This window comes from Triplophysa rosa, linkage group LG5, assembly GCF_024868665.1.
Source record: "Triplophysa rosa linkage group LG5, Trosa_1v2, whole genome shotgun sequence".
NCBI lineage: Eukaryota > Metazoa > Chordata > Actinopteri > Cypriniformes > Nemacheilidae > Triplophysa > Triplophysa rosa.
Window position 1 is genome coordinate 2,168,839 of NC_079894.1, and position 27,720 is coordinate 2,196,558.

General features: G+C 38.9%; 1 protein-coding gene and 1 long non-coding RNA gene across 2 annotated transcripts; one reads left to right on the forward strand and one right to left on the reverse strand.

The window, feature by feature from the left end:
• Positions 1–78: 78 nt before the first annotated feature.
• On the reverse strand, positions 79–21,803 carry onecut3b (one cut homeobox 3b). The gene is made up of 2 exons (XM_057333072.1): positions 20,585–21,803; positions 79–3,117 (listed from the first exon to the last, which is right to left on the reverse strand). Exons 1-2 carry the CDS (start codon positions 21,606–21,608, stop codon positions 2,825–2,827), a joined length of 1,317 nt encoding a protein of 438 aa, XP_057189055.1. The 5' UTR covers positions 21,609–21,803; the 3' UTR covers positions 79–2,824.
• Positions 3,003–27,528, forward strand: LOC130553889 (uncharacterized). The gene is made up of 3 exons (XR_008962922.1): positions 3,003–3,210; positions 23,738–23,860; positions 26,940–27,528. It is a non-coding gene; the product is annotated as an uncharacterized LOC130553889 (long non-coding RNA).
• The last annotated feature ends 192 nt before the right edge of the window (positions 27,529–27,720 follow it).

Sequence of the window (27,720 nt, forward strand, 5' to 3'; positions counted from 1 at the left end):
CGTAAAGTGTACACAAAATATAAGTATACTTAATAAAATTAGTTTTTTTCTACATATTTTTGTAGAATGCGTGCGTGCGTGTGTGTGCGTGCGTGCGTGTTGAGAGAGATGAGAGAAGAGGACAGTGATGAGGAGGAGGATGATGAAGGTGGGTTGAGCTGGCAGGCTGAAGAATCTTTGGTATCAGTGGCTGTGTCACACACCACTGTGTTTCTGTGAGGTAGCCACATTGATTCTCACTACAAATGAGGTGTGTGTTCACTTCCTTCACATTTTTGCTTCATGTCTGTAATGTTTGTAACGACACCTTGCTAAAAAACACATCTTCACCTGTCGACAGCTCTCTAGTGCTACAGACATCTGCTGTCTTACCTGTATGGCCACACATACAGGATTTGATGGTCCGGATGAGACGCCTCTGCTGGACCGACTGACACAAGAACCATCATCCGCTGTTACAGGTGAGCGGAGGTTCAGAGGTCACTCCTGTCAGGGGTCTGTTTCTCTTCCTCCACAACCTCTCGTCACACACAACGCTTTGGTTTTCTTCTTCTTCTTCAAGTCTTTGTTTCTCATTGATTTGTTGACAAGGTGCTTCTTCACACAACAGAGCACAAAGAGTCCAGACATTAAATACAAACGTTGTGTCTATGTTACTATTTTACCCGCATCATTATTATAGAGGAACCGAGAGAAAGAGGAAAGAAAAGCGTAGAAGAGGAATATTTACAGTTTCATTCGCAGGACAGCTTTGGTAAATTTGGCTTTCCAGAACAGACGGCCGTGGGGATGAGATTTCCGGCGATTTGTCAGATTCACGCGACGGGAGGTGAGCGCGCGCACGCGCGCGCACGTCCTCTATATGATTATCGTTAAGGCAACTGTCATTGGCACACAATTATCATACAGTGACATTTTACCTTTTGGTTTGGCCACTAAAAGCTGCACATCCGGAGAAAAACAAACAAACAAAAAACAGCTTTTTCTCTAAATCACTACTGATTGTTTTCTCTTTGGTAACTGGAAGAATCTTTGGACGCGAGTTTGAAAACACAACATGAAAAAGCGAAAAACGCTTATGAATGCAAAGAAAAACGGAAAGAGCTCAAACCAGTAACCTGGACTGGAGTTTGAGAGCAATAAATCAGTACAGGTCCATTCATACTGCCTTCAAGACTGAAATGAAATGTGTTGGGCAAATCTATCATTTTCTTCTACTCCGACCGAAAGCTTTTAAAGCACGCACTGTAAAAAAGATCCGGAAATTATTTGTAAACTGAAAAACGAGAAATATACCGTAAAATACTCCCCCCCCGTAAAATTATAGGACATAAGGATATATATTAAAACATTTTCCCGATTGTTGTTGTAAATTTGTCGTATTTCAAACTGTAAAAAAAAAAGAAATCATGTTAAAAACGTACATTTTCTGGCAGCTGGGGCGCCAGAAATAAACTGTAAAATAACTTTAACGTAAATGTGCAGTCTTTTTCTGTAATTTTACGGGTTTGACTGTATTTTTAAAACCATTAAAATCTTTTTAAAGAACTGTCAAATTACTTTTTTAAATTGTATGTGGAAATTGTTTTACAGTGTGTGATCCACATAAAGTGTGTATTTAATTCTGAAGAGGATGACGGGAAGTGCTGCCTAAAAAATTCAGAACAAGTCGTCATTTCTGTGTTAGCTCTAATAAACTAAATTAACAAAATAAAATAATGTACTAATTTGTTTTCTATACCCTGCTGAAAAAACCCCCAGTACAAATTCTGTAACACGTCACAATAAGGTCTTCTTTGTAAACATGAATGCGTTGCTTTACACGAACAAACATTCACTCATCTTTGTTCATGTTAGTTTTAGCATTCATTGATACATTTAAAATTAAAAGTTGTATCTGTTAATATTCAAATAATGCGAAATGAACAATTATTTTTCCTTTAATGGAAATTAATAAATGCTAAAAAAAATGGCTCATTGTTAGTTCACGTTAGCTAATGCATTTACTTATGTTAACAATGTAAAGTGTTATTGATTCCATTACAAATGTCATCATTAACCTTTAAATTCATTCACAACATCCCACCAATAGAACCCAACACATTACCAGTAAAGATTCCCATTATAACCCTTTAAAGTCATTACAATAATTTAGAGTATTTTTCAGCAGGGTGTCTATTTAAAATGTAAACTGCAAAAACCCTTCCGCATGACTTGAAGGCAGCATGAAGTGGTGCAGATGGTGAACGCATGGATTTGTCCAGCAGGTGGCGCCGTTGCTCTACGCAGATTTATCTCTGTAAGACCCCCACGGTAAAATGATTCTTTAGGGGCCGATACAGAGGATTGATTGATTCTTTGCATCCCTTTATCATTGTGCTGAAGCAAGAACAACGAGCCACACTGGCAGTGAATACATCTGAGATCTGTCTGATGAGGAAAACATTGTGGCGACCACGCTTGAAAACATACAATGCCATCATATCCTCATCAAGGTCAAACAAGGGGTCAACGTCAGGCACCAAATCAAAGGGGGAGCGTGTGCTGAAATTCGTATTGCCTTTGTCCGTTCGGCTACTCTATGAGAGAGAAATTTCCGTATCGTAGCTTCACTAACCCACAGACTGAGGTCTAGCTCAAATATCAAGCACGGGAGGAAAATGACAAGGAATACATACCGAACACAAGAGACGGAAAGAAAATGAAAGCGCCGAAAGGTGTTCTGGGTTCTCATTGTCTCAGTAAGAGGACGTTTGTGAGGTTTGATGGGCGCCGTAGATCATCTTCTGCTGGATTTGAAGAGGTTCGTCCGGCCCTCCGGCGCTCAGGCCTTGGAGAAGGTGGTGGCCGAGGTGCCGGGCTGAACCGGGCTGGCCGCGTGCTCGTCCTGCCAGCGGTCCACGCAGCGACGGCGGGCGTTCATGAAGAAGTTGCTGACGGTGGAGAGCTCCAGGCCCAGCTGCTGTGAGATGGTCATCTGCATCTCTTTGCTGGGACGCTTGTTCTCTTTGAAGATGGCGATGAGCGTCCGTCGCTGCAGGTCCGTGAAGACCAGACGCTGTTTCTTGGGCACCATGTTTCTGTCTTTGTGCTGCTCTTGTTCCTTTCTCTTGCAGGCTGTCACGAGAGACACGGAAAGACAGAACAGAAGGAGAGTGTAAAGAAAGCTGAACTGTGTGGATTTATAAACATGCAGTTTGACAGAATCATGTGAGTGATTTCATGTGGCTGCTGTCTGAACTAAACACGAAACTAAACACAAATCTGATATTTAGACTTTTTAAGACTGATACTGAGATATTAAGCTTTAATGTATTCAAGATTTAGAATATTTTAATGTGATGGTTGAGTTTTTTATTTAAGGAGTATGCGCAATTTACATGCTTCAGTACAGCCACACTTACGAAAAGTAAGTATGCTATTCACATATACTTTTTTCAACTAAAACTAAAAATACGTTGTGTAAAAATCTGTTTATTTACTTTTTAGACATAAATTGACACTTAAGTATAATAACAGAAGAGTCAAAGTATATTTGGTGTATAAATTCATTCAATTTACTTTACATTCGGTTATATTTTTAATTTAGAAGATGAAGTATTCTTGAGTATACTTGACTGTAGTGTTATCTCTAGATTGAGTAGACTATTAAATCGTTTTTTCACTACAGTGTACTTCAAATTGTACTATTAAAAACGTGCTATAAGTATTGAGCTAGTAAACTATCAGTATACCTATAGTTCACTTGCAGTGTTGCAGTGCTTCATAAAAAAAGTTGTAAACTAGTCGTCTACTACTGTTACACTTAAACGTACGCTTCTATAAACTTCAGGTGCACACTGCACGCGGTACTGTATCCCATAATGCAATGCACAGAGAAAGCAAGTGTTTATAGCATAGCCATAATGCTGACTGTTAGGACGGGATAACAAAAGGAACAGAGGCTCTTTTGGTTTAAAGTCCCCGTGAACCGTAAGTTGCGATCGTTTTTACTTCCGTATTTTGACGCATTTCCGAGTGAAATGAAATATTTTGAATGAGTAAAATAGTGGGCGTGGCTTTCGTCTATCTCTGCGTTTTGATTGAATGTATTAAAACAGCCGCTGCATTTTGAAGTGGAAGGGGAGGAGTTAACGGTTGCTCCGCCCAAGCCGTCTAACATACGTCTTTTAAGTCATTACAGGGCGGAAGTGCATTTTTAGATTTTAACTGAAGATTATAAGGGCACGCGATTTTTAAAAAGAGAATGACCCACATTGATAAACTATTTAAATAATCGCTGCACTATTTCATGAAAAAATAGGCATTGTAAATTATAATTTCACTCGGACTTTAAACAGTAAATAAATAAAGTGCATTTTTATTCATTTAGCTGCACTGGCACATTACAATTTATTGCACGTGCAGAATGATCACGTTCTTTAAAAATCATACAGAAATGTATTGTGATATTTAAAAGGGACCCATTTAGTACAATGGGAGGATGAGCGATGGATAATGTAAATTATGCACAGAAAGAAAAATGAATATAGCCAGCATAATAGAGTGAAGCTGCACGATCTGCATTTAATGCATCGAATGCTGGTCTGTTTATTTGATGTGCACACTGATGTAGTTAACCGAAACACAAGCACAAACCAATATATTCAAATGCTGTGTGTGTGTGTGTGTGTGTGTGTGTGTGTGTGTGTGTGTGTGTGTGTGTGTGTGCGTGTGCGTGTGCGTGTGCGTGTGCGTGTGCGTGTGTGTGTGTGCGTGTGCGTGTGTGTGTGTGTGTCCTGTGGGAATGGTGTGTGAGAAGCCTCAGGTAAAATCCACTCTCCCTCTCTGAGCTGTTTGGAGGATTTAGATTTACGTCTGACTCTGTAAACACCGGAAACGTGTTATGGGCTTTTTACTCTCAATACCATCACAGAGGGAGAGAGAGAGAGAAAGTCCTCACTGTTATCATTCATGAAATAACGGTTTGTTAATGTACAGTAGAAAGCATTCCTCTCTGTTTCTCTCTGTACTGTGTCTGCACACAGACTGTGTTGCGGTGAGGGTTCCCCCAGTGAGTTTGTGCTGAGACGGCTGATGTCAGTCTGAGCGCTGTGTGTCTAATTACAGAGAGCCATGAGCCATCGATCCACCCTACACAGTCAAATCTGTTTACTGCTGCCGTCTAAAGCAGAAGCGCCCTCATCCATCATATTCATATAACACTGCGCAACACACAACACACACACACACGTACATTTATACTGTATATACACCACACACACACTTATATCGCATACACAACACACACACACACACAATACTTCATAATACTTCAAACTACACGCGCGCGCGCGCACACGCACGCACACCAACATCCAAAATAACACATCCGTTCAGATGCTAAATAAACACATCTAGTGCACAATATTATTTGTCTGTCTGTCTGCGTCTGTATTCCATTTTCAGCTTTTTTCCAATATTAAGGCCATATGCAACAAAACTGAATGTCTTAAATACTTTATTCTACATCCCATCTGTTAAGACAGACATAAAACATGTTATAAAATGATGCAGCTGCAGCCCTGTAAACTAAAAGACTTAATACATGAATTTCACGAGATCAAGCAGAAGACACAAGACTGGTGGAGAGGTCACGACAATAACGCGTCCTCCTATACGTGCCACGTGTATCCTCGCTAGCCCACATTTACAGATCTTTTGTCCAACTGTCTCCTGTTTCTGTATCGAGCATCTTTCCTGCTCGTTCCCACCATCCGCCTCCCGGTGTCACGCGCGCTCGCGTGGGCGCGCACTGGGCTCAAGGGATCGATACGGATCGATGGCCCGGGAAGGGGCCCTGATTACTGGACCACGTGCGCGCGAGAAAACAGAGGAAAATCGATCATTGCAGCTTTTAGGGCAACAGCAGACAGAAGAAAGACGCATATTCTGCCCGGGCATTAGACGCACTTTTATTTAAGAAAAACAACATCCAGCGTGCTTCAAACCTTCCGTTTTTTTACTTCGACGTCTTTATTTATGTGTACATGCCTGCGTGTGTTTAATTTATACGATCTGACCATTGTATAGATTCTTTATATTTAAATAAATACATCATGTCTAAACTGAAATGCTGATCTAAATGAATAGTTTGCCCAAACATGTGATCTAATCTTTTATAAGATACGGTTGTGTGAGCAACAGACCAAAGTCTTTATTTGCTATTGAAAAAAAAATATATCCCTTACTAAGTGTTTTTTTTTTTTTGTTTGTTTGTTTTTTGTTTGCCAAATGAAATAGTGCGCAGGTGCGCGGTGCGTGGCACGTTGGTGAAGCGCTCGCGTCTGCGCACTCAATCTCGGGTGTTGATTTATTAAGTGCAAAGAACCAATGATGCTTGATGTCAAACCCCATCGCGTGTTTGAATGCGCCGTGAACACGAAGTGGAATATTTTCTTTCTCTCCTGTTTTGGAGCAAACGATCGTCTACCTTTGTGATATGAAGGCGAGTAAGTGAGTTGAGAACAGAGTTGTTGTTTTTGGAAGATGTATGCCTTACTCAGATGTAAACACAATGCAGTGCTTTTAAAACGCATGCCACGCGCAGTTTATTCAAGTCTCAGGGGTGGAACACATTGCAATCTGAGCAAATTGTAATTAGGAAGAAATAAACTGTTTAAGCGTCAGAACAGTATTACGCTCCTAAAAACAAAGGTCCACCCTGACAGCCTGATCAAGAACCCTCGATGAACCTTCATATTTCAGAGTAAACATTTGTTCTTTCTTTTATTTCCCCTGAATTCTTTATTTTACTCTTGGAAAAAAATCACACTGGGTTTATTTGCGAATGCGTTCAAAACAATTAGGTATAGTCATAATTCATATTCTGTAATGCAGATGAACTTATATTTTCCAGATCTCAGTTGCATTTGCTTATTTTAAGATTTTGAATTCTTATCGCGCATTTTCTTGCATCTTAATTATCGATTGGTTTTTACTTTGCACGAAGCTTTTCTTTAATGCAGACCTCATACCTCCCCTAATACAGGAAAATAATTCGATTTCATTTTTAACTGTAGATCAGCTGCTTTATATATTCAGTTATATGTATTTTAAATACGCATTCACAGAAGTGAAGGCAGAACATGCGTTTGTCTGATTGATCGGGATTATATAAACCCGCACTGCATGCGTGGCAAAAATAAAATGTGAAATTATCATCTGTATTGACTAATCTTTAGAAACCGCATTATAATGAAATTGCACACAGGCATTCGCTACGGAAGAGCTTTTCACTGTTTGCACATGACACTTTCATTGGCAGCTTGTGTTTAGTTTTGTAATCCAGTTCTGATATGTAATCACTCAGGTGGATAAATTATAAAGTGTTCCTTGTGTATTTTCATTTGCGTTGCTCAAACACATGATGTCTGTTTCACAGGATAAACGTGAGAGCAGGGTCAATTTAAACTCACATCAGTGTTGCTCACCAAGCTTTCTTCACATTTTTTTAAATAACACCAGATTGGTGTTTTTTGGAGCTAGAGCCCTTTTTTCAGTTCGTTCCGAATTAGAAGCCCGTCGCAATAGTCAATCAGGCAAATAAAACAGCAAACTAATATCCACATGAATGCGTGAACATTCCAGTTACAGTACATGTGCATATGAACATGCTTTCTGCTGAGGTGGGTGTGGTCTGTGTGTGTGAATGTGGGCGTGGCTAGGGAGGGGATGGGATCGATAACTAACCGCACCAGGCCGCGGCTCGGGATCGATGGCTTGAGCGGGGCCGATCTGTTTTTGGGTGCGGCGAAACGAACCCTCTCCCGAGCGGGCCGGGCTACTGCTGGCGAGAAACAGTCATGTCAATCAAAGCCTGCTCAACAACAATGCACACCCATGACATCATGCTGGTGTGCCAAACAAAATACACGACTGATGTTTAATTCTACAGATGATGAAATATAGCACAAGATTAGTTTCCTCTCGCTTCTTAAAATAGTCTTAAATCATGCCAAACTATATTTGGACTCTCTCTCTCTCTCTCTCTCTGGCTTAAACAAGGCTCTTGTCGTATATTCTATTTTCTCAGTAGAACCTCAACTCTTAAAAAAAACGAAATCGTCAGTCGGATCCAAATTAATTTGCGCCCAAATAATTGAATTTCACGTTGTTTCTGTCAGCAGTGATAACACAATTATCAAAATAACCAAATATTTATGGCCTATAATCAATAGCCTAAAATAAAAACAAAACATATATATCCTGCATATATTATGTTCTATTGTTTCTCTGTTCGCGTTTAAAAGAATTGTGTGCGTGTGTGAAAGCCTTCGTTTTGTACACCGGATCTAGAATGTTTTTATATCTTCGATGAGGACATAAAAAACGAAATAAGGTACAAGAATCCTCCATACATAATTCCGTGTAGTGCCTAACATATGATGGTTTGTTATCGCTTTAAAATCTAAGAGAACGTCATGTATGTTCTCTTAGACCAGACACCTTGGAAGAGGACTGAATGTTTTGCTCTTTTAAAATATTTAGAAGCCACAAATACGCACAGAAATCAGTGTATGCTTTGGGTTAGATGCGCTACACGTCGATACTTTATTAATATGAAGAAAATTAAACGAGTTTACAGCTCATGAAGTCTCGGGCGATGCACTTTTCTCAGTAATAATCATTAATATTTCATGGAACGGTTGATATTATTTTGACCACCAATGGCATGAATTTGAATTATTCTCATGCAATGCTTGTGTCTTGCGACTGAAATAGCGGAGCATTCTCTCTCTCTCTGTATGTGTGTGTGTGTGTGTGTGTGTGTGTGTGTGTGTGTGTGTGTGTGTGAGAGAGAGAGAGAGAGAGAGAGCTCTTTTCATTATAAATAGAAGCAACATCATGTGAATTTTGTCTGCTGTGCGCTGCAATATCAATGTAAGTTATCGATGCAATATTTTTAGATTAAATGACATTAAATAATTCACTCACTTTCGATCAGCCTTGATTGCTTTATCGTCCTCCAAGAAATATTAAAAGTTGATCATATTGAGACTATTTAAATGTGTAGCTCCCTCGATAGAAGCGGTGATCAAGCCTCGTTTTGTCGTCCTAACACTGCTGTCGTGTAATCTACACTGTATGCTCGCTAAATATCCAAACAAGAATGTTTGTCATGTCGTGTTGCTGCTGTGATGTTTAGAGTATATAAAGTCCCTTCTTCAGTTTTACTCAAATGGGTTTTTTTGTTCTTGCCTTGATAAGCTGTTGCCATAAGGAAAGATGGAGGTTTTATTTGAATTTCTTTGCAGAATATGTGTTCAATGTTATAATATTCATAAAAGGCCCTTTTCTCTATACTCTCGGTTAAAGTATATCGCTGAGATCTTTTATATATAAAACTACTATGGCAAGAATTTGCACTGGTGGATTTTCTCTCATTCAGAGTTCTGTGTTTCCTAACCGGTGTCCAAAATCAATGTGTCGGTGGACAAACATCTGACAGACCAGATCTATCTCCTCCAGCTCGATTAAACATCATTCATAGACACTCTGATTGATCTGAAAGTCAAGAAGTCATAGCAAAACCAAACCCGCACCTACAGACTCCAAGTCAATGTTTGTTTTTATGACTCTTTTATTCTATAAAAGCTGCTTTATATATGTGTATATATATATAATGTGTTGTACAGAAAAAAAATAAGTTCAGAGATTCTGTGGGTTTGTGAGTGCATCCAGCTCAACCAATGGTATCAGTATGTGGGCGGGGCTATCTTTCTGATAGACAGGTGAAGCAAGTGGTATAGGACTGTTTTAAAACCCAGCGATACTTAAAATACTTTAAAAAAGAGAGAGTGTGTGTGTGTGTGGGGGGGGTAAACCCTACGGTATGAGGACAAAATGTCCCCACAAAGATGGCAATATCCAAAACCCTTGTCCTTGTGGGGACATTGTTTGGTCCCCATGAGGAAACAAGCTTATAAATCACACAGAATGAACTTTTGTGAAAATGTAAAAGAGCAGACAGTTGTGTGTGATTGTTAGGGGTAGGGAATATGAGATACAGTTTGTACAGTATAAAAACCATTGTGTCTATGGAATGTCCCCATAACACATGGAAACCCAACATGTGCGTGTGTGTGTGTGTGTGTGTGTGTGTGTGTGCGTGTGTGTGTGCGTGTGTGTGTGTGTGTGTGTGTGTGTGTGTGTGTGTGTGCGTGCGTGCGTGTGTGTGTGTGTGTGTGCGTGCGTGTCTGTGTGTGTGTGTATTTTAAAGACAGATCTCTCATGTGGACTGACGCTTTTGTGTGTGTGTGTGTTTTAAAGACAGATTTGTTGATGGTGGTTGAAGCCGGTGGTGTTGTAGGGTGTGGGGGGCTGCGCGTCTGGCACTGCGTGCATATGTGTGTGTGTGTGTGTGCGTGCGTGCGTGTGTGTGTGTGTGTGTGTGTGTGTTTGTTTGCATGGCTGGCTGCGGTGCGGTGCGAGAGCCCCAGAGATGCAGGAGGAGGGAAATCAATACAGATTCAGTGCAGTCAGATAAGCCTTAACAATGTGTAGTGCAGACACACACTATAACACACACACACACACACACACACACACACACACGTTGCTTCTGCATACACAGACATTTAAACAGGTGTGAGCACACGTTCACACCGCTATGTTTTCACACACACGCATGTAGAAACATGCAGTCCAAACGTCAGAGACACAGTTGAAAATGGCACCTTCTGCAGAACACAAAAGATGTTTGGAGATGTGTTTGTGTGTTCATGCAGTGGAAGTCAATGTTGCACATTTGTTTGCATTTGGTTAGATATCAAATAAATACTGCACATATCCTAATATTTCTTTTTTTCTCCGAACATCTCAGATTTTCGCTGCGCTCTCAGCTTAGTAGTTGTTGCCGTGTCCGATCTGTACATGAATTCTGATCTGAGTCGCGAAGACATCGCAGGCGTCACTTCAACCTTCAGACATCACGTGTATTTGCTGATGCGTACAAATGAAGATCATTCCAGTTATGTAAATGAGCGGCTAGTCTGTCTCACGCCGCCGGTGGCAGATTATCACGATTCTCTCTTAACCGTTTTTCTCTTTTCAGAGCGTTCTGTTCTTCATCAGGCCGACGTTAATGTTGTCTGTGAGTATTCGTCGCACGTTTTACTTTGCTTACCAAGAACTGACGCTGTAACACAGACTCCTGGTCTCCTCCTCAATTATTAAAGACCCGATCGATCATTTCAGCAACTTGCCTCCATCCTCTGTTTCTCACAACGTGGAATCTCTCCCACCCTCGATCAATGGCCGCCTCACCTCCACATCTGCTTTCATGTCAGATATCATCCGCTTCATATTTGACGGTTTCACGTGTTCTTATTTGTGCGCTAAGCCTTGTTTCCAGACTTTTGAAGATGTGGAGAAAAATACCGTTTCTTAGATTCACGGTATATAACAGCTCTCTGCCTTCTTGATAATCATTTCTTTGATATGTTGATATATCACAATGACACGTTAAAGGGATATTTCAGTCAAAAATTGAAATGCTTTTTGTTGGTTTTTATGTGTTTGTAAACCTGTATATGAGTTTTTTGTTCAGTGGCACACAACAGAAGATATTTCGAGAAATGTCTCAGTGGTTTTGTGTTCATACGATGGAAGTCAATGAGCTTCAGTGTTGTTTGATTATCAACATTCTTCAAAATATCAAACAGGTTTAATATGACTTGAGGATGAATAAATGAAAGCGTTTCTATTTTGAGGTGATTTCTCCCTCTAAATAGTTTTTAAAATATCGTTCTTTTTATTTTTATTGTAGTTCTATCATGATGGCAATGGATTTGTTTGTAGTTTTTTCATCTTAATATCATGTTTTTTGTATTATGCTATAATTTGGTTGTTAACAGAAATTTACTGGTAATCTTTTTGGACCATGCTTATGTTTTATATGCAGTTCAGTTTTATGCACTACCATTGAAACACCGTAGGATTTTCGTGAATCAAGGTTTCATCTTTTTAAATACATTTTATTCGGGTTTGCTTTACCTCTAAATAAACATATATTTTCTGTTGTTTTATAATGATGGTGACTACAGAGTATGGCATGAGGTGTCTCGCGTATTGACCTGATCTGCCAATCCTGTATTCAGCGTGTGTGCGTGAGACGTGTTGTCCGTTCATCTGTGAATTTTTGCTCTGGTGAATGTTGTGATTCAGTTGCTCTGTGGCACTCGTAATGGATGGCGGGTAATACTTTTGCGATGTGTTGCAGAGAGAAAGGCCGAAGAAATGGGGGGATGGTGGGCCAAATTATTGATCTCTGATACGTGCAGCGGCAGGCAAACATGTGAATGAGAGAGAGAGAGACCCAGCGGCTGTAACTCGCCTCTACAGCACAGCAGACTGAGATTTCGACATGACCGGCAATTCTCAAAACATCTACTGATTTAGATGGGACAGTTCGGGACAGTTCATCCAAAAATTGGAATCAATAAGAATGGAGATATTTGGAAGAATGTCAGCAACAAACAGATCTCATCCCCCATTGACTCCCATAGTATTCATTTTCCCTACTATGGCAGTAAATGGGCGATGAGATCTGTTTGGTTACTGACATTCTTCCAAATATCTCCATTTGTGTTTAGCAGACCAAATTGATTGGTTTGGAACAATCTGAGGGATCATTATGTTGTGATGTTGCAGTGATAAACAGCTTCTTTAAGAAGTATTTTTCACCATGATTATTGTCTGTTGAGTTATTACTTGACTCTGAAACATATCCAGTAATTAATTTGATGTAAAAGTTACGTTTTATCGCCTTAACCTGTTCACATGTGCTGGAGAATGAAATGGGAAACTTGTTGCATCAGACTGTTCTGATGAACACACAGAAATATATTTGGAAAAGTGTTAGCTGACATTTCTGGCACATCATTTACACAGTAGGAAATATTATTGTATCATTTCTTTGTTAAGTTGATGCAAGAATTTGAAGGATTTAGGGAAGCAAACAGCTCTGGGGCACCATATCATTTAGATTTTTCTACCAGTTACTGATGCCCCAGAAATCGCAGTTGTTTTTCCAAACATCTTTCTTTGTTTTCAACAGAACAAAGAAATGTATACAGGTTTGGAACAACTTAGAATTTTCATTTTTGGGTGGAGTATCCCTTTAATGCAGAATATTGTATACTGTATATCACACTCTTTTGTCTTTCAATGTGCATCATTTAACAGAAGTGATTCCGTCAGTCATTTAAAAATCACATCTAGACTTCAGTGTTTGATTGTGCTTAAGAGAAAAAAACTGTTTTAAAAGTTGACTCTAGATTATTTGGAGATAGGCCTATATTTTCTATGAAACAGATGTGTCGCAATTTCTTTAGTTACTGTATGACCACTGGACATTATAAAGGTCATTCAGTTATGTATGCGTTAAAAAATTAAATGTTTTACATGGCTATTTAAAGTTTCCGTGAACCGAAGTTGCAATCGTTTTTACTTCCGTGTTTTGACGCAATTCCGAGTGAAATTGAATTTCTAATGAGAAAAATAGTGGGCGTGGCTTTCGTCTTTCTCTGCGATGTGACTGGATGTATAAAACAGCCGTTGCATTTTGAAACGGACCTGGCTGCAGACTGACAGTTGAAGGGGAGGAGTTAACGGAGGCTCCGCCCGAGCCGTCTAACACACGTCATTTAAGATGGATAGTCATTACAGGACGGAAGCGCATTTTCAGATTTTAACTGAAGATTATGAGGGCACATGAATTTAAAAAAGAGAATGACCCACATTGATAAAATGTATTACACTAAATGCTGCAATATTTCGTTAAAAAAATAGTCATTGTCATTTTTTATTTCACTGGGACTTTAAATATGGAAATATGACTAGAGGACGGATAATAATCAAAATACAGTTATGAAAATGTAAATATTGTAATGAATATAAAAATGCATGATCAATACAAGCTTCAGTGTTGTTAGTCCAGGTTTTACCCAAAGCATTAAAATGACTGAATCCCAATGACGTCTGCTTGTTTTAGTTATATTGAGCATTTTTGGTGTTTGTTAGTTTGGATTACAAACAAATTTACAGCGTACAGTTACAAAAAGTAATTTCTCAATTTGTCTGGATTTAAACCAGTTGTAGTTTGTTTCTGTCCGGTCTCGGTCACTTCTTGCTGTGTGTGTGTGTTCATGTTTGTATATCCCGGTGGGGACCTAAACCTGAATACACACCAACACATGGGGACTCGTGTCACCGTGGGGACCAAAATTGAGGTCCTCGTGGGCACAAAAGCTTATAAATTGTACAGAACAATATATTTTTTACAAATCTAAAAATGCAAAAAGTGTTCTATGATCTTTAGGTTTAGGGATAGGGTTAGGGTTAGGGGATAAAATATACAGTTTGTACAGTATAAAAACATTACGCCTATGGACTGTCCCCACGGGGATAGTAAACCAGACATGTGTGTGTGTGTGTGTGTGTGTGTGTGTGTGTGTGTGTGTGTGTGTGTGTGTGTGTGTGTGTGTGTGTGTGTGTGGATTACACACGAGTGTTTTTCAGGTGGCTCTCGATACGCTCTCCGTAATCTCAGAGCTTAGTTCAACTCTCTTCACTCTTCTCATGTTATTAAACAGACTCTTATTTGGCCAAAATTCCCTCCTGGTGTCTGTAAAAAGGCCTATTAGAGGCGGCTCAAGATGGATTTACTCACGCCCTCATTGTATCAATATCTTCTCACTTGTAAAGTCAGTTTTATGATCACAACATTCAGCATGTAAACAGTCTAAACCAGTATTTATGATGGTTTGCATGCATGAACTGCTTTTATAGAAAAGGCCCTTCAACTTTCTCCCATCAACACTCTCAGATGACTCACTATATTCAGATTTCATGAGGGGAAAGAAACTTTAAAATCAAACCGTGAAACCTCCCATCAACGAATCCAAGAGAACTTGCAAAGTTGTCAATGTGGAATATTTCAAGAAAGCAATTTCACCAATAAATTTCAGAAAGTATTCATACATAATAATCTGATATTCTTCGCTCCTGTGCACAAAACATATGTGTGCATTTACACTTATTCATTTGCGGATGTTTTTTCAAAGCAAACTGAGAAAATAAGAATAGTAGCATTAAGTGATAAATTAAGAGAAAAACTTTGTCACGAAAAGTGCATGACATATTTCCAATGAGAGCTGAAAGAATAGAAGGATATGAAATTTATCTGAATCATCTTAAGCTATATGAATATATAAATGACTATAAATCAAAAAGTAGATAAAAACTGGTGTCATGTATGAAGTCGGCGTGTTTTAATGTTGTTGCTATAGTAATCTGTGTGAAATGGCTGATTGCAGACCTCAACAGACCGAGCAATGAAACCACAGCAGAATCGCCACACGCTGACACATCGGCAACATTCAGACGTCTGAACCACAGGAAAGAGTTCTCTTTTAAAAATATATAAATATATGAATGATGGATTTGACTGAAACGCATCGAGATCACCAAACAATGAGTCACTGGCTCTCAACGATCATTATTGAATTCAATACGCTCAATACACACTGTTTTTTTATTTTTCAGTCGTTTGTTCTTTTATAGATCAGGAGACGTAACAGATTTTTGAATTACATTTGTTTTAAGAATCAAGTCTCAGACGATTGCATCAAAATTTTCAGTAACATTTGTTATTTGGTTAAAGAATTGACAACATTCAAGGTTTAATTCAAAAATTTGTAAACTAATAAAAACTGAATGGATCTGTGACAGAAAAACAAAACTGAATTAAAAAAAAAAAAAAAAAGTTTCATTTAAAATATATGGCCATACACGATACATATCTTAATGTTTATGTTGTATATGTGACACGTTGATATATTGTCACACCCTTACTTTCAGAGGATGGCTGTAAAAGAATCCAATGAAAAATACAAATCTAGAAATCTCTTTGCTGTAGTTTTTGCAGCAGGTTTGCCAGTAAGGTAGATTTAATTACTGCTTAATATACTTTCCAATTAGTACTGTTTTCAGTTACTTTAATCAAAATTAAAACACTTAGACTTTTGAGATTCAAAATGAGCAAGAAGAGACTGGCATTAGCACAGCAACACTGCAAAAAATGACATTCTTCCTAAGCATTTTTCTTGTTTTCTGTAAAAATATTTAAAACTTCTTAAATTACGATACATTTACATAACAAGAAAAGTGACCCAAGATATTTAGTCTTGTTTTATGAATGAAAAATATATAAACTAGGTAAGTGTATGCTTAAAACAAAATTGTACATTAAATCTACAGTAAGTCAAACCGTGTAAGTTTTACAGTGTATCTTAAAAAGTCCGAGCGCATGTTTGAGACATTATTGAGATCTCATGCAGTTCTGGAGGGGACTCTGGAGAATTCTGGGCTCTTTTTCTCTGTAGATCTCTCGGAAAAAAACACGGCCTGGATTCACACACAAGGCTTATCTTAACACGGGACTATGTCTTAGTTAAATGAGTTTATTTAAGGGGATAAACTGTGTAAATTTCGTTGTTCTGCTAAACACTAAAGATATTTGGAAGAATGCGAGCAACCAAACAAATCTCATCCTTCGTTTACTCCCATAGTAGGGAAAATAAATACTACGGGAGTCAATGAGGGATGAGATCCTTTGACATTCCTCCAAATATCTTCCTTTGTGTTTAGCAGAACAACGAAATTTATTCAGGTTTGGAACAACGTGAGGGTGAGTAAATGATGACACAATTTTCCTTTTGCGGGTGAACTGTCCCTTTAAGTCACTTTTTAAAAAACGCTTTAGTAAAAAAACATTACTGGTGTGAGACGAAACAATGGCACTGACATATTTTAAGATGTGTCAGGGCAAGTTATTTTCACTTAAAACAGCTCAAACTCTCACTTTAGTCTGGGATTAGCCTTAAATCTTGTCTGAAACCGGCACTAGAGATTATAAATCTCATTTTGGTTCTTAAGGCAACATGTTAAATGCTCGCTCTCATTTGTAAGCTGCTTTGGACAAAAGCGTCTGATAAATGAATAAACGTAAATGTACATGTGTTTTGTTTCTCTCACAGTTTAAAAATTGTGCTTGTTTATTTAAAACTTAATGTTTACAAAAAAGTTACGTATATTACTAGTTTTAATCTTACTAGAGTGACGGAAGAATAACATGCCTTTGATGCTGAGAGAGAGAGAAAGTATAGAAATATCTTACAAATGCAGCGGCATACAACAAACAATGCATCAGAAAAGAGAAAACCCCTCACTCATATCATTCTGAAGCCCCGAAACACAAATGAATCCTCTCTTCAGTCCTGATGTTTCAGTCCTCCTCACATCTGACAATACTGACAAAATTACAGCACAAATGAAACAAAACTCTATCACTCACTGGGAAAGCCAAAGAAAACAACAAAGTCAAATGCGATGTTATTTGGCCCTAAAGAGAGAATCCAGTCTGGACACAGTGACGGATGAAGAACTAAGATCAGACTCACTATAGAGATGGGCAGACACACACACACACACACACACACACACACACACACACACACATGGCTGGTGTCCACACTGTCATCTCAACACAACTCCACTTCCTAACACAATGCACAAAACACACGCACATACGGACAATGTTTGATGGAAAAATCAGACGTCTGAAAGTGTGTCCGACGATGAGAAAGTGGCGTGTGTGTCAGGAGAACACAAGGACTGCTGTGTGTTAGCTGTCTGTCACAACACAAGAGAAAACAATCAATCTGCCCTGACCTGATGTGTCCAATATATCTACACAACATTATATTATTATAGCCCTTTATTCTGATACTTACATCTATCCTTTAAACTATACTCTATTTCTGTTTTTATGTGTTGGGTAAGTTACTCTGAGAAAGTAATGAATTAGTAGTTACTAATTACATATTCAATAGTGTAATTAGATTACTGTACAAATTACTCTCTCCGAAAAGTATTTAATGACTTATTACTAATGACTTTCTATATCCTACATCAACCTTGATTAGTTAAGTGATTCAAGGATGGACATGAAACGGCTCTTTTAATTCATTTAAATAAATAATATTAAACTACATAAAATACTCTTATTAACTGACCAAAGTATTACAAATGTGAGAATTAAACATTAAAGCACAGATTTTAAAGTTAGACTTTGATTTTTGATGTCAATTCCACTATTACACACACATATATTACACAAAGTATTTAGTTTAATGACATCAGAAGTAACTAATTAAATTACAGAAAAAATAAGAGTAATCCCTTACTTTACTTTTTCAAGGGAAAAGTAATTAAATTACCGTAACTAATTACTTAGTAACTAGTTACACCCAACACTGTTTATATTTACATATATTATATTATAAACCACTTTACGTGCACTACATACATCACACTTTTTTATTTTATTACTGTAATTATCTTTCTTTTCGTTTGTTTACATATTTGCACTATTTGTACGCAGCCCAGCTGCAAATGTACACTACCAATGTACACTTTGTCATGCCAATAAAGCACCCTTAAATTGAAAAGAGAGAGAGAGAGAGAGAGAGAGAGAGAGAGAGAGATTTAGTTGTGGTGAGGAGCAATTAATCACAGTTGCCAAGTGATCCATTAGACATTCAGATTCCCACAGATTGGACGTGTGTCCCTGTGCAGGTCACTAATGTGCCCTCTCTAACCACACGAAGACACTTTTACTGTCTCAGGGGTCCAGTTCCTCACAAGCCCACAGAAACTAAAAAGAGAATTCCTATTGATTAATACACTCATACATTTCAAATATCAATGTGAGAGATGGCTGAGTATTTACAGCTATAACCACAGATTGGCTTTATTCATTCACTTCATCATCTGTTTTTGTTTTTCCTAAAACATTTGAATTGCCGATTTAAGAATCGACCTCTTAAACAAACTAAATCGAGATTGGCCTCTCGCACCAACACACCATTAATTGTAAAACGTTGGCTGGTTTACAATCATGATGTGAAAATAACTTTATGATTTAAACATTTCCGGAGGACCTAAAATTGTGCACTGTTAAAAAGAAAGGTGCTGCAAGTGGTTCTTCATAGCCATATCATGTAAGAATCATTTTGGTTCTCAAAGAACCTTTCAGTCAGCTGAGTCTTACTTTTTCACAGTAAAGAACTTGAAGGTTTTGCAGACCCATACAGACAAAAATGGCTTTTTTTGTGGCATTGTTGAGCACCTTTATTTTTAAGAGTGAGCATCAAAACATGTGAATGGCTGTTTTAAATTGTATAAGATGTGATGCGTTTCACACGACTATAATGTGTCTTCTGATCCGATAGGTTGTTATTGTGGCTTCAATCTGATGTGTAGAACTAGATCTGGACTGTATTCACTTTCACACACACACGCGTATTCTGAAATATTCTTTCCGTCATAATTATTGATTTCATCTGCGCTCTCGTTGAATGCGTAAAATCCAAATGCAGCCCGCGTCACACGTGCATGGACATGAGAGCATCATCAGGTTTTTAAAACAAAGCGCGATAAATTAAACGTCAGCGTGGTTAGCTGCCTCTCACTTCCCAATCGAGCATTGATCCGTGCGCTCCAGTTAAAAGGGAAGCTGGGAAACTGCGCTATCGATCAGGTGGAGGTCACGCTCCCTATTGCGCGCACACTCTGCTTATTTGCGCCGCGGCTTTCTGAACCCCAGAGAGGGTCGCGGGGTATCAAATGGGCCCTAAGGACGAAAAGATATGAGCACACGAATGTGACCATTTACCAGGAAACCTGCGAGCACTGATCTCCCATCTGTCGTCGGTCTATCCCCTTATCAGCCTGTGACAGCAAATCGTTGTTTAAATGTTTGATGGTCATCCAGTCCGCAAGACATCCACACTCTTAAAAACCAAGAGTCACCCTTATGAGAAATGGTTCCAAGACACACAGGATTAACTTTCTATGTCCTCCATCAAGAGCGCAACCGTTTTGGCCTTAAATAGCTTTTCGGTTTGTCCTAAAGAATCGTGTGTTAAATGTGCAAGTGGAAATAACCTTAGATCTAAACATAAAAAGCCATTTCTGGAATTACGGTTTCAATAACATTTAGTAATACAATTAAAACGAATAAAGAGATTTTAATATCGACTATCCCCTTTTGTGCGTGTGTGTGTGTGGCCGAAAAAAAGGATATTGCGCAAAGTGCCCTGTAAAATCCACGTTGGATACGCTTTATCTATTAAAAATGGTTCAAATAAATGTTACCACTTGATGGGTCTTTCTTCACAATACCGTCTATACTTTTCGTTATAGTGTGTTTTTGTCTCGACCGTTAGATTTCCTGACGCTGGCCTTCACGCAGACGTGAGTGCGCGTCGGTGGGTGCTAAAGCCTGCTCGACAGTATTTATTTAGCTTCTTTTAGAAATGTATGTAAACGTTCCTCTTTTTATTTTGTAGGCTGCAGACCTCAAACAAGATGAGATGTGATTTAAATGTGAGTTTACAAGCGCCTCTTGTGCCATTTTCAGCACGAATCGCGTAAAAGTCAGTTTAGTGTTTTTTTCAATGTTAAATATGTGACTAACCTGCCAGTCTTAGCGCAGACATCCTTTGAAACTCTGGTTCCTGTAACCATTTCCACATCCTCCTGAAGGTCTCCCGGCCCGACTTGAGTTTACTCCAGGGCTTGGGGTTGCGCAGGAGGTCCGACAGCGTTCCCTGGGACCGACACAAGATCCTTTGGGCAAAAATGGCTTGAGGTATGCTGTATCGCTTCAGCTCCGCCGTGATCCTCTGCGCCACCTCCTTTGTGTTGATCTCCTCCACCTGCCCCGAAGCACCGCTCTGCCCGGCCCCGTGCCTCTCTCTGTCGGACAGCATGGATCCGTTTGCTTGCGAGTGCATGTGGCTGTGGGGGTGCATGCCGTTGAGGTTAGAGATCATGCCGTGCCCGTGGCCCCCTAAACTCCGAGCGAGATGCTCCTCGCTCCGCGAAAGCATCGCCGCGTGCGACTCGAAGCCTCCCGGCGAGAGCATCTTGTCGTTGGGCAGGTGCGCGCCGGGCCCGTACGCCGAAAGCGCCTGCTGGGAATTGTGCAGGGAACCGAGGCCGTTGGAGAGCGGGGACAGCGGCTGGCCCATACCGGACATGTCTTTGGGATAGTGGCCGTATAAGTTGCCCATGGAGGCCAGGCCGCGATCGTCCCGCATGAGCGTAAAGCTTCCGCTGACGTTGCCGGTGGCGAGGCGCTGGTGCGCGGCGTGGTGATGCGGATGAGGGTGGCCATGGTGGAACTTGTCGGAGACCGTGGAGATCGGCGGCAGGTGCTGAAGAGGGGTGAGGGTGGTGTACGAGTTGGACAAACTCATTCCCGACTCGCACATGGTCATGGCCGGGTGGAGGTGACCGGACAGTGCGGGGTCGCTCCGGTACTCACCGGCGCCTTCCAGGATCGAAGCCATGCTGGACACCATCGCCGAACGTCCGTGGGATACCAAGTTCCGGTGGGAAGCCGATGACGGTCTGCAGTGAGAGGAATTCATCAAGTCCCCCGCCTGCGAGTGCGAAACGCTGTGCATGTTTCCAATGTTTTCCATCGTGAGTTCCATTTTGAAAGGGAAGGTCGCTTCCCGCCCGCTCCTGCTCTCAGAGCTCCAGAAAAGACCTTATTTTCGCAAAAATGATTTCAAAACCAATCCATCGATTTCGAAGAGTCTTCAGTCAGTCCGACATGATGTGCTGATGCTTCTATCCTGGGTTAAATCGCGCGTGCTCACTCTTTCACACGGAGCGCTCAGTGCGTGTCTGTGGTTTATTCGCTGTACAGCAGCGCTTCTGCCGAGAGGCTGTAAGCGCGTCTGTCTTTGAACGAGAGCGCGCACCAGTGTGTGTGCGTGTGTGTGTGTGTGTGTGTGTGTTCATGTTTGTATATTCCGGTGGGGACCTAAACCTGAATACACGCCAACTCAATGGGGACTCGTGTCACCGTGGGGACCAAAATTGAGGTCCTCATGGGCACAAAAGCTTATAAATTGTACAGAACAATATTTCTTTTAAATCTAAAAATGCAAAAAGTGTTCTATGATCTTTAGGTTTAGGGATAGGGTTAGGGATAGGGGATAGAATATACAGTTTGTACAGTATAACAACATTACGCCTATGGACTGTCCCCACGGAGATAGTCAACCAGACATGTGTGTGTGTGTGTGTGTGTGTGCGTGTGTGTGTGTGTGTGTGTGTGTGTGTGTGTGCGCGCGCGTCCCTGTACCCCCATTTTGTGGCACGCACAACATTTACACCTGTTAAAAAAATGTTAGTGATTTTTTTAAACTACATCAAAACCTGAAATGTAACATTACAACAGAAAGCAGGTGCCCCTTAACTACAGTAGGCCTAATTGTTAAAAATACTTAATGGAAAAGAGTTGTTTTTTGTGTTCTATTCTACAAAAGTGTCATGTTAATGTATAATTCTTGTAAAATAGTATATTGTAAATTGCTGAGTTTCATTCTTATAAAATCTTTTAATATATAAATCTTTTAATGAGTGGATTCTTGCGTGTGGGTTGATGGGGGGGCACCTCTGGGGCTGTTGCCCAGGGGCACCATGAGGTCTTAATACGCCTCTGCTGCTCCGCAGTCTGACAGGTTTCGGACAGACGAGAGAATAATGATAGCGGGCGGGGTTTTCTGTGAAATTGTACCGGTAAATGTAGATAAACTGTCTGGATTGCGTTTACATTACACTGAGATCCGATCACAATGCGTCCTCGACTACCNGTGTGTGTGTGTGTGTGTGTGTGTGTGTGTGTGTGTGTGTGTGTGTGTGTGTGTGTGCGTGCGTGTGTGTGTAAAATGCCTTTTGCGCGTGACGCGCGCTGGCCGTGGTGCTGAAAACTCACCTGCGTCAATGCACGAGTTTGGATCTCTTAAACACAAAGAATTACAAACCGTTACGTGTAATAATACACAGACCTAAATATAACACCAATTATTTCAATGAAATATTTTTTAAGTAACATACTCCACATACTATCTTTCCTAAGCGTCATCCAACATTTTTTCCGTGTATTGGAGGCGTTTACATATAAAGTTGTTTGTAAACAATCGTTTTTAATTGCCATTTTATTTTCTAAAGTAAAGGAAAATAAAATATAAACATACATAATATGTTTGTATTTTGTTATGTACAGAGGAGTTAATTCTCTTAAAGTGAAAGTTCACCCAAAAATGAAATTTACTTTCTTCCGCAGAACACGAAAGAAGATATTTTGAAGAAAGTTGTCAAACGAACAGCACTGGACCCCATTCACTTATATTGTATGGACACAAAACCAATTCAAGTGAATCGGGTCCAGTTAAAAACATTTTCAAAATATCTTCTTTTGTGCTCTGGGAAGAAAGTCATAGGTTTGAAATGACAAGAGGGAGAGTAAATGATGACAGAATATAATTTTATTATCACTCAATTTTTATAAATCTAAATGTGAACCAAATGTGTTGTGAAAAGCGCTATACAGAAATTCTGATAAAACTGCTCTGACTTTATAAATGACACTATGCGTGGCATTGTTCCTAAAGTAAAGAGATGAAATATGCTGGAGACATTGAAAACAGGCCGCCGTGCTCCGTTTTGCTGGTGCGTTGGCACGAGATGCATGGTAGTTCCTTTTAGGTGGTCATTGATAAATCTGATCAATATATTGACTGACACTGATTAATTATGTTTTTTGACCCAGGGTGAGGGGGGCCGCACAGGTCAGAAAGTTTTGGTGCAGAGAAAGAGAAGGAACGCGAAACCAGAAGCACCTGCAGCTTCGGCGAGACGCAGTCGCGAGATGCACAACCGGGGTAAAAAACAGGTATCTAATATAATCCTGTACATTTTTGTGCTGAAATAATTTTGTGATAAATAAGGATGGAATTGTAAAAAATATTATTAGGCTGTATTAGGGCAAACGCGTGTATTACAGCTGAAAAGGTGTCCGTATTTTAATTATATATTTAAATGCTTTTCACTGCTGTAATGTAAATTTATTGTGTTCATTTTTTGTGTTGTCATACGGATGATATTTTGCATTTTACCAGTGCAGTTCATATTATTGCATCCGTCTTGTTCACAACATTAGATATTTAACAAATACGTTGATTAGGTAATAGCCTATAGAATTCGTCATCTGGTGTTACTTGCATTATATATCCAATGTCAAATATGATAGTCTTAAAATGTGGATTTTCGTTGTTTCTGGAGTTTTAGTTGGTGTCAAAGCAGTTAAAGAGAGAGTTGAGTGCATGGGGCCTGTATAGGCCTGCAGAAGTAATGGGCTCACTTTAGAGCTGTCTTAGTCAACGTTACACAAATGAGCTCTGTGTCTTCTCGCTTTAATGTCCCTCTATTGATGAGCACTTCTATCGGAAATAAATTACGCTTCTCGAGCCAACACTGAATCGGTTAACCGTGTGCGCGCGCGCCTCGCCTCGGCTCGGCTGCATCAGTATCGGCTGCCTGACCGCGGCTGTGATGAATGTCCACGCGCGCTCGCCTTAAATTCACCCTCCGTTACACTCCACCATGAGTTATAAGAGTTCACGAGCGTCTGAGGGTTAGAGAAGAGAAGGGGATTCGGTGGTTCTTCATTTTACTGTAGCCACTCAAGATTTATAGTGTAAGCTGTACATGTTTGTTAAAAAATTGCAAAACATTTAGCAGGAGAAATGAAGGCGAATTATTTCAGTATGTGCGGCGATCATGCAAATCTTCTCAGTTTTAAGGTTGTTTGTTTAGTGCTGGTTCACTGGTAGATCATTAAATGCGGACTTTCGTGTTTTTTTAATTACTTTGCAGCCCTTTAAACATTACGAAAACAGTTATTCGCATTATTTTTTTGTTTATGAAACTGTCATCAAAACCAGCACAATATCACAATTTATCAATTACAGCACGACCTTTTCTTGATGTTTTGTGGGTCTTTGTACTTTTTTTAAAAGCAAAGCGCTTTCAGACCATTCTTTCTGCACTTCTATTTACAGATTTATTCTAAAGGTCAAAGCAATGAGAAGTTAAGAGACTCGGCAAATTGGGCAAACGAATAACTATTATATTATTGTTTATATTATATTGTTATTATTCGTAGACCTCGAAATGTAATAGGCCTACTTATTAGGCCAACAAGACACATTTTCTAATATTATAGGTCTGTATTATTAGGTAAATAGGCTGTATACATAAGGTTCGCGCAGGTTATTTAATCACCGCGAGCGCTAAAGATTGTTCGAGATCTCTTTATTAATTCTAAAGAAACTCGGTTTGATGTGAACTGTGATTATTTTTATATACTAATAAAAGAAAGAGTTTTCCCACTCATTTCTGATATTGATTATATAGTGTGAACTGACACCTGAAGACACATGCGGCTGAATAAACTCAACAACTTTATATGACGACTGTTGACCATAAACATTTGTGATGTGTGTTAAGAAAAATCTTTGATATTAATATTATTAAGGCAGTATTGTTAGTGATACATTATTGTTTTTATTGTTGTAATTTACTGAGGAACACGTAATAATAATATGAAATAAATAAATAATTATTATAATATAATATTAAATTATTATTCAATTGTTCAATTATTTTCAATAGTTTTCAATAGTTTTTATTTTATGAAGATATTGTCTCTTTTAATTTTGATTAAAACAATTGTTGTTTTTAGGAGTGCGTTAAAACTTAAATTCTGATCATATTGAAGTTTTTGTCAATGTTCGAAATACTTTTTAAGGTTTCAGAATGTGGGAAAATTTTAATTTGTGGGTAAAGACAGCAGATGAGTTATTGCCCGCTCAGATATTCATCTATGGGACAAATCTTCACACAACTTTTGATGAATGACTCTTTCGTCTCAGTTTCTGATTGCTTAATTAATTCACATTTCATCTGGTTAAATCGATGTTTCAAATTAATAGATAACTATATCTGCCATCGTTTTTTATTATAAAAAAGTTTTTCATTTTTCAGGCCCCTCGCCTTCACCAGTCTGAATATTTCGGGATGAATATTTAAGCTCTTTGTGTGTTGAGATGCTCTTGTGAAATGTGAGTGATGTTGAGATGAAGAAGTGCGCCCTCCTGTATTGATACGATCGGAAATCAATAGCCTTTAGGTCAATAGAAATACGCAGATTTTGCGGTTTACGCAGCAAATGAACCTATTGGAACACGAAATAAAATGAAGGCATATCGACAGGACTGCATGTGTATTCTTTATATTAGCCAAACGCGCGTGTTTACAGCGTTTTTCTTTATATATAAAACACACACGAGATTCGTGTTGAAGGCACTTAATGCGACATTTATCACTCCCCGTAACTAGTTAACATTGATGTTTTAATGCTAATCTAAACAGATTTACTCTGTAGAGACTGTTTTTTAAATATAAAGCCGTTTTATTATAATTTCAGTAATAATACTAATATTACACAATAACAAATTCGCAATAGTAATGAAGAGATGAGTTATTATTAAATTGCCTATATGAAATATGTTAACCGGACACATTTAATTTATACATTTTAATCTTAAAGCTACGGTAATAATAATAATTGTTTGTCATTGAAATATTTATATGGAGAACTTAAAAAAAACGTTTAAAACGGCCTTTAATTATTCGCAGTAAGCAACTGAGTTTATTAGAAATTAGAATTAATTAGAGATCAGGAAATACAACCACTAAAAATTATTATTGTTATAATACATTATTATTAGTAGTATAATATCGTTTTTTTTTCAATATCGTTAAAATAAATGTTTGTGTTTGTAGTGCTTTTTTACATACCGACGTTTATTCCTGTCACGTTTGTCTTATTTTAATGCCAGGTTAGGTGTGCTAAAATTATTCAAATGAATCATCTTAATAAAATGCATTGTTTTGTTTTGATTTTACAGGAAAGTGTGTTGCAGGCACGGGGACACTATGATGTTGAGGCCTAAAGAAGATACACAAATAACTCAAACACGACTGTGACAGTGATCAATGAGACTAATGCATTTAACAATAACAGACTCGTATGCATCAAAATACTGACTTTAATTAATGAATTCGCTTTCTTTTACCTCAAAGCTGTTACTGGACCAAATCTGAACTAATTTTGGAATGACAAAACGATGCATAGACATTTTATCTGTTACCAAAGTAAAGAGATCCAAACTGATCCAACCGAGATCGTGTTTTACTGCTCAACATTACAGAAAGTCACGCAGGAATGAATGTGTGCTGGTGTGTTTTTCTTTTGGTCAAATGTTAAGGCTGCAATGAGAAGTCTGAATGATGTTCAATAGTGTGACATTTGACAAATTAAGATTGATTTATCAGAGAGATCATAAATCCCTCCCATGCAGATGAGGAAATGTGTAGAGTGAAATTCGAGGCAGTTTTATCATGTACAGCATGAAGCTGCTTATAAAAGTCCAAACATGATTCTCTTATAATTAATACATCAATTCAAACACTTAAGACACAAACAGCCAGCAGCATCTCCTGTAAAAATAAATAAATAAAATAATAAAACATCTTAGCCCTCAAATTCATTGGTGCACTGGTTGCTAAGAAACAGAAGGAGAGATGGATTGAACGGAATAGTCGATCAATTCTGTTGAGAGAGAGAGAGAGAGAGAGAGAGAGAGAGAGAGAGAGAGAGAGAGAGAGAGAGAGAGAGAGAGAGAGAGA